At 36.2% G+C, this 13,608-nt stretch overlaps 1 protein-coding gene across 2 annotated transcripts in view; it reads left to right on the top strand.

Annotated features, from left to right (window-relative positions):
* Window positions 1–8,633, top strand: part of gpc6a (glypican 6a) — a 161,204-nt gene extending 152,571 nt beyond the window's left edge. For both annotated transcript variants that reach the window (XM_041993349.1, XM_041993342.1), the window contains 2 exons: window positions 1,046–1,221; window positions 3,913–8,633. In XM_041993349.1, the coding sequence (XP_041849283.1) occupies window positions 1,046–1,221; window positions 3,913–4,136 (400 nt within the window). In that variant the 3' untranslated portion in view covers window positions 4,137–8,633. The remainder of the gene's footprint in view (window positions 1–1,045; window positions 1,222–3,912) is intronic.
* The last annotated feature ends 4,975 nt before the right edge of the window (window positions 8,634–13,608 follow it).

Genomic DNA, 13,608 nt, shown 5'->3' with positions numbered 1-13,608 from the left:
TGTGATACATGTCCTTTGAAGCTGTTCCTTGCTTGCATAAAGAGCACTATGCAACCAAAACCTTCTGAATCAAATTGATGCATTGTTACAAAACATGAACCTTGGTCCTGCAGGAAGCAGACTTTTGTGGAAACGGCCTTCATTTTTTTTAGAGTCAAACAAACAACCACATTTAGACTGTATTATGTAATAAAATAAAATATTAACTTACCATTTAACATTTTTTTCCAGCATGTCTTCCTTCCCTTTTGTTTGTAGCATCAGTGTTGCTTTTTGCCACAAGTTTAAACATTTATTAACAACCTATTAGTCCTTGACTGAGTAAAATAAACACAGAATCAGTCTATTCTAAGCAGAAAAACATTCAAATCACTCATCAAACACCCCGTTCATGGATTATTCCACAGAGCCTAAAAAAAGAAAACCTGGATCAACAAAGACAGTACATCACCAGAGTCATGATATTCATGATCTCTGGTCAGGTTGTTTTTGTTGAAACAGCTTGACCAAAGTCTGGCTATATGACCCTTTCTGCTCCCGCTTATCAAACTGTACTTTCTAAGTAAAATAAATCAGCTTAACAAGAGGCTGATTCAGCTACATAGAGATAAATGACAGCTACTGTATTAGCTGTTAACCTCTGTAATAGAAGCAGATTTCTGTGGGGAGAGACAACAATGGTGAACACTATGAAGGCAACATCCTCACAGCCTTGACAGCACATACCCAGAATATAAAAAATACACTGTAAATAAACGTTGGAACCATATTCAACATTTTCTCTGCAGATATTTGGCATGGATCTACATACTATCATATCATTGTGAACTGCCAGTGAGGTCTGAGTGTTGTCAACCACCACACAAGACTTATTCTGATTCAGCATCACCTCATAGACTCATTTAAATGTATACACAGTTTTACTTTATTTCTTACAGTTATTCCTAAAAGATTTTGCCTTTTTTAGCTCTATTCATAGCGCTTCCAAGATTACAGCAAAGTCATATTTTGTGACAGAAAATTTTTGGATTGTCTCTCTTTCCAGATATTTCCCTGAAGTAGTGAAGGAGGGTCTGACCAACCAGGTGAACAACCCAGAGGTGGATGTGGATATCACCAGACCTGACACACTGATTCGGCAACAGATCATGGCTCTTCGTGTCATGACCAACAAACTAAAGAACGCTTACAATGGAAATGATATCTACTTCCAGGACTCCAGTAAGTTTTCCAACCTTGCAGCTGTTTGGATGTGCAAGTGGTGTGCAGAAAGAAAAGTTGTTTTTTTCTAACGTAATAATCAAAATCCCCACAGATAGACAAAACTACAGAGACAGGATCTCAGTTTTTATCCCTGTTAGAAAATGTCACAACAGCATGTTCAGCATGACGCTGAAGCATGACTGACATTGGAAGAATAAATAGCTCTAGGTGTGGCGACACAAACAATGACAAACAACCAAACCTATGTTTAGGAAGATGTACATCTCAAATGCTGCCATGACAGAAACAATCATTTCTGACGCTTTTGATCTCTTTGAGCTGACAAGAAGGGAAGAATACCCTGAGCCACAAATAAAATGCATGGTTGCAATACTACTGTTCGTAATTCTACTATTTCTTGAGCTCCAACATTCAGTGTGAGCAACTTAAATCGCTGATTATGTTGTTGTCTTGCAGGAACAGGTTGGGTTAATAAAACATATAAATGATATGGCACAATTTGTTGGTCACACATCAACCTCCTGTAAGCACTCCTGCTTCCAAACATAATTGTGATCATTTCAATCAAAACTGTTTTATTGTTCCATGCTGGTCTATCCCCCTGAAGATTATCAATCTTTGTTGTTGGGCGATTCCGCTCCAATTCCATCACTCATTGTGCTCTCTCATGTTTTTTTAATGAATTAAATATTGGAGTGAATGCTGAACAATCTCTTTTGGGGCCTACAGGTGGATGCTTGGGTGGCAGAGGGGCAACAACAAAAGCAGGCAATATGGCAGCAGTAGTAGCAGCAGTAGTAGCAGCGAGCATGAATCGAAAAAGAGCAAAGAGCAAGGGAGGAAGTGTGCAGCTTGGTTGGATGGGTACGTTTGATACGTAGCATAAATGTTTGAGGCAGATCGCTGCAGCACAGCAGCTCGAGTTGTCTGCCTGAATTTGCTTTAATTAAACTGCTCTGAAAAGCTATGCTGGCCATGAGGGCTAAGTAAATTGATGCTTCTTTTGTTTGGGGGTCTGTGGCCATCTTTAATATGCACATTTTCACCACTGAAAAAAGTGTTTTAATCCAAAACAGAGAAGGGTGTCGTAGTTAATTATCTTTGTTATCACATGCACGTTTTACTGACATGCTGTCAAAGTTCTCCAGAAAGAAAGGATGCTCTGGACTCAGTCGTCAAACAAGTGTCTATATTGTGATACAAATATGATAAGCAGGTTAAAGATTTAAGCCACTTTTCACAGAATGTTGTAATTATTGTGTGAGGGTTTCACAGTGAGGGTTTTACCATTGTGTTATATTATTTCAGCTACAAATTGAAGGTCTGTTGTGTATTCTAGGGATTAGACAGAGGTGGAAGGTTTTTATTCTCTGGCACCTTCCCTGAGAAGAATCTAATGTGTTGCTTTATTTTGATCTTTTGTTTGCAGAATAAATTAATTAATTTCAACAAAGGGCTCTCTTTGTGTTTTGCAGCAAAGAAGTGACTAAATAAAACTTTAGAAACCTCAATTAAGAATCCATTTATGTACGTATGTAAAGGTTGCTCCTGTTTTAAAATAGAATATTTAACTTACTTCTAAACAAATAGAAAAGTCACAGACACAATTGTGATGTGATACATCACAAACTGCTGGTGTAAAGATTTTTTCCATTTGAGACAGATAAAAATCCTGTAATTAAATTTAAATATATAGGCGGTGAGCGGAGCGAAAAAGAGCAGACTGACAATTGATGATGCATAAAGGGCTTTGTGAAATTACTACCAAGGCTGTGTGCACAAACAAACATCTTTTTTCACTGGATTTATAAAACTCCTGCATGGACATGGTCCACTTGTTTAAATGGTATCATGCACAAGTGCAAAGCTTTGTGAATTTTGTTGTAAGATCACAAAGAGAAATAAAACTGCTAAGTGGAGAAAAAATAACATAGATGATCACTTAGGAGGTTTAGGGGAAAAAATTGCCTGACAAGTTAATTAATTTTTCAAAAAAAACTTTTTTTTTTTTTTTTTTATTCAAAATTATTCTAATGCTGATTTGCTCTGGGGAAAAAGTGTCAAAGTTATTTTGAGCTATATACACTCATTTTTTAAAATACTAGTTTATTTGTGGAGAAATTTTGTTCCGACACATTATTTATAATATCTGGCTGCAGTAGTCTAACTGAGGACACTACTAAAGCAAAATCTCTCCTGGCTTGTCTGGTATGTTGAATTACAAGAGTGCAAAGACAACATGTGAGTGAGAAATAGCAGGAGGCAAACATTACAGTGCTCTGTAAAATGTGTTGAATGATTGCTGATTGAAATAAGTATGCAGCCTGCAGGGACTAAAATATATAGTGAAAATAAAAGTAACTGAAAGGCATGAAGGTGGGCGATCTCAGTAAATAAACCATGACAACTCAGGTCAAGGATTTGTACAAAACTGAGCTGAACAAGCTAAACCGGTCAATGCAAAAGTCCATAGCATGATGACAGTTCACTGACCATTTATTATGTAAGCATCAAACTGTAAATGTGCAGTGTTTTTGGCTGTATTTGAAACAAAAGCTGATTTTCTATAGGGGGAGATCATGACTGTATATTTTCTTTTTACGCTTTGCTTTGAGTCAAACAACCGATCAAGCTTCATCTGATATGGTTTGCATGTATAATTTAATCTTTGTGATTTTCTTGCTGCAGGTGACGAGGGGAGCAGCTCCGGCAGTGGCAGCGGCTGCTCTGACGGCTGTACCACAGAGTTAGTGTATGTCGAAACAGAAGCTCCTGTGATCAGAGCTGACAGAAGTGATGAACATGCCGCAGCCGCAGCCGCTGGGAAGTCACTTTCCTGCGGACCCTCCACACTGCTGGTGATGGCGTCCCTCACACTCCCACTTTGGGCTATGCAGACTGAGTGGAGATAATACAGTGTGGCTTGATCTCTGACTTTTATGCTGTTATGTAACAGTATGCTTTACAGCAAGTTATACTGCTGTTCCCTCACTGGACATCTACAACCTCCTGGAAACATATTGAGAATGGCTGACTGTGTGGTTTCGTAGGATTGGAAGCGTGTGCAGTGCTGCATCCTGCTTGTCCCCCAAAGAATGCTTGGTGCCATGAGTGAACCAGCTTTCACATCTCTGAAAGAAAATGAAAAAAAAAAAAAGAAAATTTGGTGTTTTCTCATTATTCTGTGAGCTTTGAAAAAATGCTTCTCTTTTAGGAAACTGTCATTGATTTTTCAGATGAAGGGGAACCTTTTATATGATGAAGTGAAAACAAAATAACACCTATTTTATCCTATCAGTTTTCTCCCCCTCAGACTAAAAGAAAGTTTCACTGTGTGCATGCATGGATATGATGTTACCAGAGAAAACATTTTTTTTGTTTTTTGTTTTTATTATTATTATTATTTGTTTGTTTTAAGCAGGCTACACAGTTTGGGATTGGTTGGCACAGGATTGTACAGCGCTAGCAGTTTACCTGGTTTCCCGTGTTTTTTCATATCAGTGTGGCTTCTGGAAGCAGCATTCTTACAGCCACCTTATTGTTGCACATTTAATTATCTCTACGAAAGTGCTAATGTACTGCACTTAGAGAACTACTTTGCACAGATTGTTTTTGTCGGCTTAATGTGTTTATAAAGCTACAGGAAACATCTACTACATAGAGAAAAAGATCTATATTTTCAGAGCATTTAACTGATTGTCTTGTACTTATAAGCAGTTACAGTATATAGTCCACTGGAAAGTACTGTAATGTAATTTTACTGGTTTAAGTAATAGGTACATTTTTTAATAAAGGCTTTATTTGTCTTTTTTTATTGTTTGTTAAGAAAATATTTCAGCAACAATCCTAAGCCATTATACTACAATTGCTTGCTAGCAATGTTTAGTTACCTGATTTATTCTCTTCTGTTTAAGTAGTCAACATGCACTTACACAGTTCTTTTTTTATTTTCTAAGGTCTGAGAGAGGAGAAATATTCTCTAATAATACATGCTAATTGAAATTTAATTTTGTGGATTTTACAGGTCTCCATGCTTACAACTTATTACAACTCATTTTGTATATTTTTTTCTTTATACATGTAACATTACCTTAGTCCTCTGGCCTCACTAACTAGCTCTGCATGTTACCTACTTAAATTCTGTGATTCTGTCCCTAAATCTGATCTTGTTTGACCATTAAGAGCAGACCTACAAGCTAACAGGTATCAGTGGTCATATACAATTACTCTTGCAAAAGTTGGTGGATGCCAAGGTTAAAGAGCCCTAACTACCCCTTGAAATAGGGTTACTGTTCATAATTTTACAACATTCCCCTGCAGGCTTCGACCTTTAACAAGCTGTGGAGGCGTAGGGTGCAAATCAATAATTTTCACTTTACCAATACAACCCAACGGCTGTGACCCCTTGTCACAGTGAAAAGGTGGCTTCCAGAAATGTTGCAGGCATACTGTTGAAATTAACACCAGAACAAATGTTCAAAAATGTTACATGAAAGAGAGCTTTTGAGGCACTCACCGTCATGCTGTGTGTGCCTGCAGGATCCAAACCAACCAACTCGTGAGCGCCTGAAATGTTTCAACAGTATAAATGTCTCTTATCACAACAGGGACCTTCCCCAAATGCATTGCTGTAACAAATTAACAGCTGCTCTGAGCTTTTCAAAGAGCTGGTTTTGTTTCCCACTGCATGCGAAGGCAAGCATGGGATGGAAGAGTTTCCCCTCTCACTGTCACCTACAAGCAGCAGGAGCTGAAAGCGAAAAAAGCATGAAGCACAGAGTTAGTGCCAGCATCACGGTTGTCTTCACACAGAGCACCAGAAGGGAAAGCTGTCCTCTGTGTGCTTATATGACTCACAATGGAGACTCTGAGCACCACGGGACGCTCCCGCTGCACAACAGTTGACCTCTATCACCTCACTCTTTACAGAAATCGCTTTAGGAGAAGTTGACTGAACAGCAGCTTCCCAACACAACCAGCATGTCAGGACAAAATCACTGATGCATAAACATTAATTGTAGTATGCAACAGGCAAAGGCCTGAGGAAAGACAATGCTAAAGTGATTAACAGAAGTTCCTCCCAATGTCAGATTGTTCAGTTAAAAAAAATAATACAAGAACAGAGAGAAATTCCACTGTGTAGATTCTGTTTATGTGGATTTTCAAATTGCACAAGACAAACATACAAGATAACCTGACTAAGATGCCAGAAAATAGCTAAATCATCCCCATCTTCGAATAATGTGACTAAGAGCTGCTGAAACTATGCACATCCATTTAGCTGCGGCTTGTGTCAATGCCATGCTTACCGTGCCCCAAACATAATCAGTTTTATGATCATTTAAACTTTAAACGGGACCATAATTTTACACAATTAAGCTTACACTGACCTAAAGTAAACTTGTTTCACTGAACTGGATTGAAGTGTTGCCCCCTACAGGTACAGGTTTGTGTCACCTGTGCTTTGGCTTTTCTTTTCAGACCTTGAGGTAATATCCCTCTTTTATATAATGAATTTGATAAATGACATATTTGTCTGTGAATTCTACGTGGTTTCCAAACATTCTGAGGACTGGCATGCCACTGGAGTTTGAGCACTGTCATGTGTTTTTCAGCTTCTAATATTCACACCAGTAGTGGGTGAAAATGGGAATTAATTGACATTTTCTTCTGAATGTTTTCTTCAACTTAAAATGTTACTGTGCCCAGAGAGGGAGGATAGAAATTATTGTAATTAGTAAGTATAAGTAAAAAAAAAAAAAAAGAAAGAAAGTCCGGCTGCCATCTGTTTTCTGCCCTTGAGGTTACTGTTTGGAACCATTGATTTGATAGCCTACACAGATGTAAGTAATTCCAGGCTGCAGCATTAGGAGAGGAAGATTTGGAGACCTCCTAATTAAAGGTTATGTCATCACTTGAGGGCTTAAAAAGCCTCTAACAAAGTGTGAATGGATGTCATATGTGAGATCCATCCACACTTAATATCCAACTCATATTGGAACAAGAAGTAGAAGAGGCCATCTTCCACTCATCGATTCTGTTGCTCTTATAAAATCACTGCACTAAAGATTTTTCTTTTTCTTTTTCTTTTTTTTTGATTGGGTGAAAAAGTAAATGTAAATTTCAATCCATACTGCAAGGGTGACTTAGCAAGCTGTTGAGCCCTTTCAATGTCAAAGCCTAGGGGCTTAACACACAAACCCAGCTGACCCACCTTTCAAAAGCTAAAAGTGTTTATGCAGAAGTTAGGAACAGAAGTTCCACTCCATTGCACTTTTCTTCTGACTTCCCTGTCAGATCAAGCTAGCTTTACTTTAGGGAAGACATCCCACAACTCAAGGTGGGAATAAACAAATCTGAACGCCCTTCATCAGCAAGAGCATCAAATGGTGCTGTTTCAGTTGATCAGAGATGAGAAAGATACAGGAACATCCACCTGAAACTATTTATAACACGGTGAACGTTGAGTAAAGCTGTCAGCCCCAATGTGCAGAGGAGTGTTTCCTGAGGAGGAATGCAGACACGAGTGAGGGAGGTTTCATGTACGAATTATGATCAGTTACATGAAGCTGTTGGGCTGATGAGGTGCAAACTGATTGTTTAGTTTCAGCTCTTGATGTTTACATTTCTCTGATAATATATCTATACTTAATTCACAGATCATCAAACTTAAAGAAGAATGATACATATTTTCAGCACTTTTGTTTTAAAATGTTAATAACTTAATAATTTGCCAATTAAATGATTAAACTACAGCAAAAAGGTCAAATAAAGTTGATTAGAAGTGGGTTGTATTTTGTCAAAGTTAAACGCAGCTACATAATTAAGTTTTACAGTAAAATCATACTGGAGGCGGGTGTTTCAGGGTCAGGTTTGGTTGGAAGGTTGGAACAATCTGTGTAGGTTGTGCTTGGTAATAAGGCAGGAAGTCAGACATGTGGCATCATGTACTGTTGTTATTTAGGCTTAGGTACTGCTCCCTTCTCAGTGCAGCTTAACAACTATGCTTTCTCACAGTGTAAAAACTCAGTAAGCATCTGCAGCCATTCAAAGGTCGAATGCACCCATTAGAGCCTCCACAAGGTGTGTGATTGCCGATGAGCTGTGTGTGAGTAAGGATAAGACAGGGCTTTACCACTGTTGCTGAAACAGAACAAACAAAGTGAATTAAATGAGACTTTTTCAGGGGTTGGTCCAGTTTTTTTCCAAAGAGCTTTTATCTAGTAACAGCAGTCTTTTCTCATTATGATGCGAGAAACGTTTGCCATTCTCCTCTGCTGTGTGTATTGTTCTCTCTCCGGACAAGCTATATTACACCAATCAGACATAGACTCACTATTTGAGATGATTCAGTGCTGGGCTTATTTTGCCATATTTACTTTTATTATTTATCTTGTTAAATCTATTTGGCATTTGAAAAACTAAAAAAAAGAGAAAAATCATGGTTGGCAGAGTTTTTTTTACTGAATGTTTAGAACAAAACGTGTGTTATGCAAAGTCTTCTCCATTTTGATGTGAATTGTTGGCTGCACTATTGCTAAAACATATGCTGTGAGTCTGGTACTGTTGTGATTTGCAAAATCGGATAACTAAGGAGCACATTAAGATATGTGGAGCTGTCAGTGCACGCTGTTTTAAAGTGTTTGGGGGAAACTGAAGTTGATGGTTATACAAGCAGACATGCCTTACCATTTTTTAAAAGACTAAAATGGATTGCTTATTTGGCTTTTGTTACACATTCTTGTATACAGAAAATAATACAATGGTATAATAAACATTTTATTAGAAAAAATACTTTTTGCTGTTTTTTTTCTTTTCTGTGTGTGTGTGTGTGTGTGTGTGTGTGTGTGTGTGTGTGTGTGTGTGTGTGTGTGTGTGTGTGTGTGCGCATGCGTGTGTGTGAACGCGCGCGCGTGTTTGTGTTTGTGTGTATGTAAATCCATTTTTTACCGTATAAATATGAACACCAAACAGCTATATTGATCAGATTTTAAAAAGTTCAAAAATGGCTTTAGACCTCTACCTTTTGTAATACTGTCTAAAGTTTTAACCTCCCTGAATAGCATCTGTACTGTGGAAGAGTTTTTAATGTATTCAGATCTAACTGAATAATCCCGTTTAATTCTCACAAGTTTAACCTCAAGGACATCTTAATATCTTAGACATGCAACTTGATCTGCTCAAGCTTTCCATGCACAAATTCAAACATTCAACTGGACTATCTATCTTTTACCTTTTTTTTTCAATCATTGTGATTGGCACAAAATTCCCCAAAAGATTTTTATTAATTTGGCAAATACAGACAAATTAAATGAAATTATAAAGATAATAAATTATTGTACCTTTTTAGAGGTTTGTTATCGTGAAAGAAAGTAGTTATTATATGCAGGCATGCCGGTATTATTACTACGACTGTGTAGTTTTGAATGATATTTTACACCATGTACTGAGAGAGAATGACATGCTGATTTGAGCCCAAACCCTTAAATATTTAACATTTTATTTTTCCAATGTAAAATTACCTGCCAAAAGCGTAAACTGTTTATAAATGTCAGACAAAAAGTGACAAAAATGGGTGTACTATCATGAGATCATGTTTGTTTTTCTAGCCTGAGATTATCTGTGGTAAAAATGTATTGTCAAGGCTTAACAAAGAGTTTAAAACAATCACAAACACTATTTTTACTGCTGTATTTTAGCTGAAATTACAGTTACTTAGAAAAAATGTTGCAAAAAATGCTAAATGAACAGGATTACAATAGCATTACTCTCTGTTTGACCTACTTATTCTGGTTTTGACCATTACAACACCTTGATCTTGTGTTGTGTTATGGTTTGTTTGTGTATTTTTATATTTTTTATATTTATTATTTTCTTTTTTATATATATATTATTATTTTAATGATGGACTGGTCTCTACATTGTGTTGAAATCCTGTAGCCCTGTAAGTTGCCAGCTTGGGACAACGTCCACGTCACAAAGAGATACTTTGGGAGAAACCTCTGCTCAAATGCAACGAAAACCTGAGTAAGTATTATGAGTTGGAAGTGAGAACTACCTGAACTAGAAAGTCTGAATATTACTAAAACATCTTCAATAAAATGAATTTTTTATACCTGCAATTTTCCTGCTGTGACATTTTAAAACGACTCTGTGGAAAAAATATGAGTTAATATTATTGTAAAAGGGTTTCATTATAAAGCTGCTTTGACCAAATTATAATAATTTGGATGTTTTAAAGCTGAAATAATTGCCTTGATATATTCTGTAGTGAAAGGAACAGTGTGGGGGACTTGGTTAATTACTTCCAAACACTAAATAACCCACCTGTTGTTGAAATGATTATATAATATTTTAATGTTGTCAGAGATTTGGCTGGTGTTTTAATAAGCCTGTCAAACACATTCAGCACATTTCGTAGCTTGTATATTTAAATGTTAAATAGAGAGGAAAAAATAAATCTGGTGTGCATTGCATCTTATTCACAGCTGCTTGGTGACAGATGTACTGTAAAATGCTGTAGCAAACTGATACCCAGGATTTGTGTGACTATATTTGAATAATTTGTGGAGGAACCATCATGCAAGACCCCAAATTTCTGTGTCATTCTCTAAAACTACAACAAAAGATTAGAAAGGGGGTATTGCACTGGAGGCTAAAGCATTTTAGAAAGACTGCATAGAGGATGAACCATTTAGTTATGTGCTTAACTGTAGAGATTAAGACATCAATTCATTATTTAACCCAGTATGAACCCCCCCAAAAAATTATTATTATTATTGTCCTTCTTGATCTTTTAAAGCTTCATGGTTTTCTGGAACTTAAAACTTAAAACTAATACCCCTAGTCCTCCAAAATAAAAATATAAAAACCTTATAAACCATATAAAAACCAAATAAAAACCATTTGAGATGTTAAACCATTAGCCTTTATTGTAATTTATTTACCTTGTCTTTATGTTTATTAGTGTTATCAGGCTTGTGAATTAAAAAACACATATATGTTGGATTCATCAGTTTTTTTTAGCATGCCTGAAAGGGTTAGAATATTTCAAGAACAATATTTAACAAGTGTTCTTTGGGAGTAATACATTTTCCATGTAAGTGGAGTTTCATGAATAACAAGCAATATTCTTGACAGCATAGTGGTGCATTATTAAGCACTATTACTTCTCAGCAAGGAGGCATCTGGATCAGTTTATTCTCCAGTCCGTCAAAAATATTTTTTACAGTACATTTACAGTATCTCCAAGATTTCCCACTACCACCAACATGTTAAGTGACAGAAAAAGAGAAACAGCAAAGAAACAGGTACAACTGAGCTCTTTTAAGATTAACTGATTCTTGTAAACTGTAAGAGGCTAAACTTAGCTCGGTGTCACATTTTGTTGCAAGGGGGTGGGGGGCAAACAAAAAGGAAACTGCAGATGACAGTATCAATGTCTTCACATGTGAACCCAAATTATTCATCATAATCTTGCTTTCCTTCTGTACAATTATTTATGGGTTTTAATTATGGATAAAGCTGTGTGAAAGGGCCAAACTCAGGATGAAATACTCAAAGTTGATGAATGTCAAAGACAGAAATGAGTTTTCTCTGGGATCGACTTGTTTTTGGATCGCTTTCATTAAAACCCCTAGTTGTGCTTCACTGTAGTGCTGAACATGAGTAATGCAGCCAAAACACCTGATCCACTGGCATAGGGTTTTATTTTATCTGCACATTTACTCACACAACTAGAAAGTTTAAGTTACTATACATGGGCTTTTCAGAGGCTAAACCCAGTTTGCATTGAAAACTATGTGAAATCCACTCATATCATATGTGTGAATTGAATTTATAAACAAACTCCTATGCTGTTGTTAGCATTTGTTTGAACTAAATAAGACAATGGAAACTTTCATAATACAAAAGATTTAAATAGGAATCACATCACTTTAAAAGATAAAGTCCTACACAATCGCTGAAATAATATGAAACTCATGTGAAACTTTACTTAAAAACTAAATCATATAATTAGAGGGCTAGGTGGTGGATTCACCATGGCTGTATCTAATTGTCCAGACTTTTGTCTGACCCAGCTACCCCCACAAATAATTTAGTTTTAAAAACCCTGTTTTCTTCTGGGCTACATCAACTTCACTTGCCAATTGTTTGGGTCTAAACATCTAAATTGCTAAGTTAGGTTAGAAATGCAAATGTGTAGGTACAGACAACTGCTTGGTTAAGATTAGGAAAGCAAGAATCATGGGATAAAAGGGTCTCTCCTGCAGCATCTATCACATGTTACACATCTTCGGTTCACATCTGAGAACCATCTAAAGAGTCACATCTGATCATTGTATAAGATGCAAATATACAAGAGAAAAAAAAGCTGATAAATGCCATATAATTTTACAATAAGTCAGCTAACTGTTAAGTGTTAGCAAACAAATGATGCAAACATCATTAAGCTGGATCACAGTCAATGTTAAAATATCGTGTGTCTGTCTCTCATAATGTGGCAGATCCCTTTTAAATTGAAGATATCTGTACAGTAAAAATTCAATCTTATTATTATATTTCTATCGTGACCTTCAGTTTGGATTTTCCTTAGATGTTTACAGCTTTAAAAATCCAATTATCCTAAATACAAATAATAGCCTAGTAGACCTAAAATTTCAAAACATTTTTAAATTTTCTTTTCTATTAAAGTAATGCACTGCTGTATGTGTGTACAGCTGATACTTGCAAATAAGGACTGATAAAGCTAATCTTCTATACATTAAGTATCACGAGAACAGTCCTTTTATAGAGCCCATGTATGTTATCAGCTAAACCAGAATAGCGCTGATGATAAATTCTTCAAAACACTGCATACAAACAGGATGCATGTTGTTAATGTTATTTATCATATCTGTGCTTTTCTTCCTTTTAACAGCTCAAATATCTTTTACAAGTGGGGCAGTGGGGTTTTTTGCTCTGCTTATAGTAAAATTACCTGGCTTAATATTTATCATGCGGAATTAAAAAAAAAAAAAAAAAAGAAAGAAAGAAAAAATTTTTTCAAAGTGTGCCTAATTTATTACTTAGTTTGACATAATGATCTATAGTGCCTTTAAAAAGAAATATCTGAAATAAAATTTTTGTCATTGATGCTGAAATATCTTAATTGTTACACAGTTATTGTTGGGAAAACATGTTTAATTCAACACAATGTATGACCAAAATGCTTTTTCTGAATACAACATAAAGGCAAACAGCAGGATCACATGTACTGTTCCTGAAGGGAAAAAAAACACATTTTAGATTGCTTCAAATAAACTAACAACATCTAACAATGAGACCACTGCCTTCTAACTGTCCTTCACAACTTATGAAACACAGTGACGCTTCTGAAAGTAG

This window comes from Melanotaenia boesemani, chromosome 1, assembly GCF_017639745.1.
Source record: "Melanotaenia boesemani isolate fMelBoe1 chromosome 1, fMelBoe1.pri, whole genome shotgun sequence".
Lineage (NCBI taxonomy): Eukaryota > Metazoa > Chordata > Actinopteri > Atheriniformes > Melanotaeniidae > Melanotaenia > Melanotaenia boesemani.
Note: the sequence above shows the minus strand (reverse complement) of the source record. Positions and strands in the feature narration are given on the sequence as shown.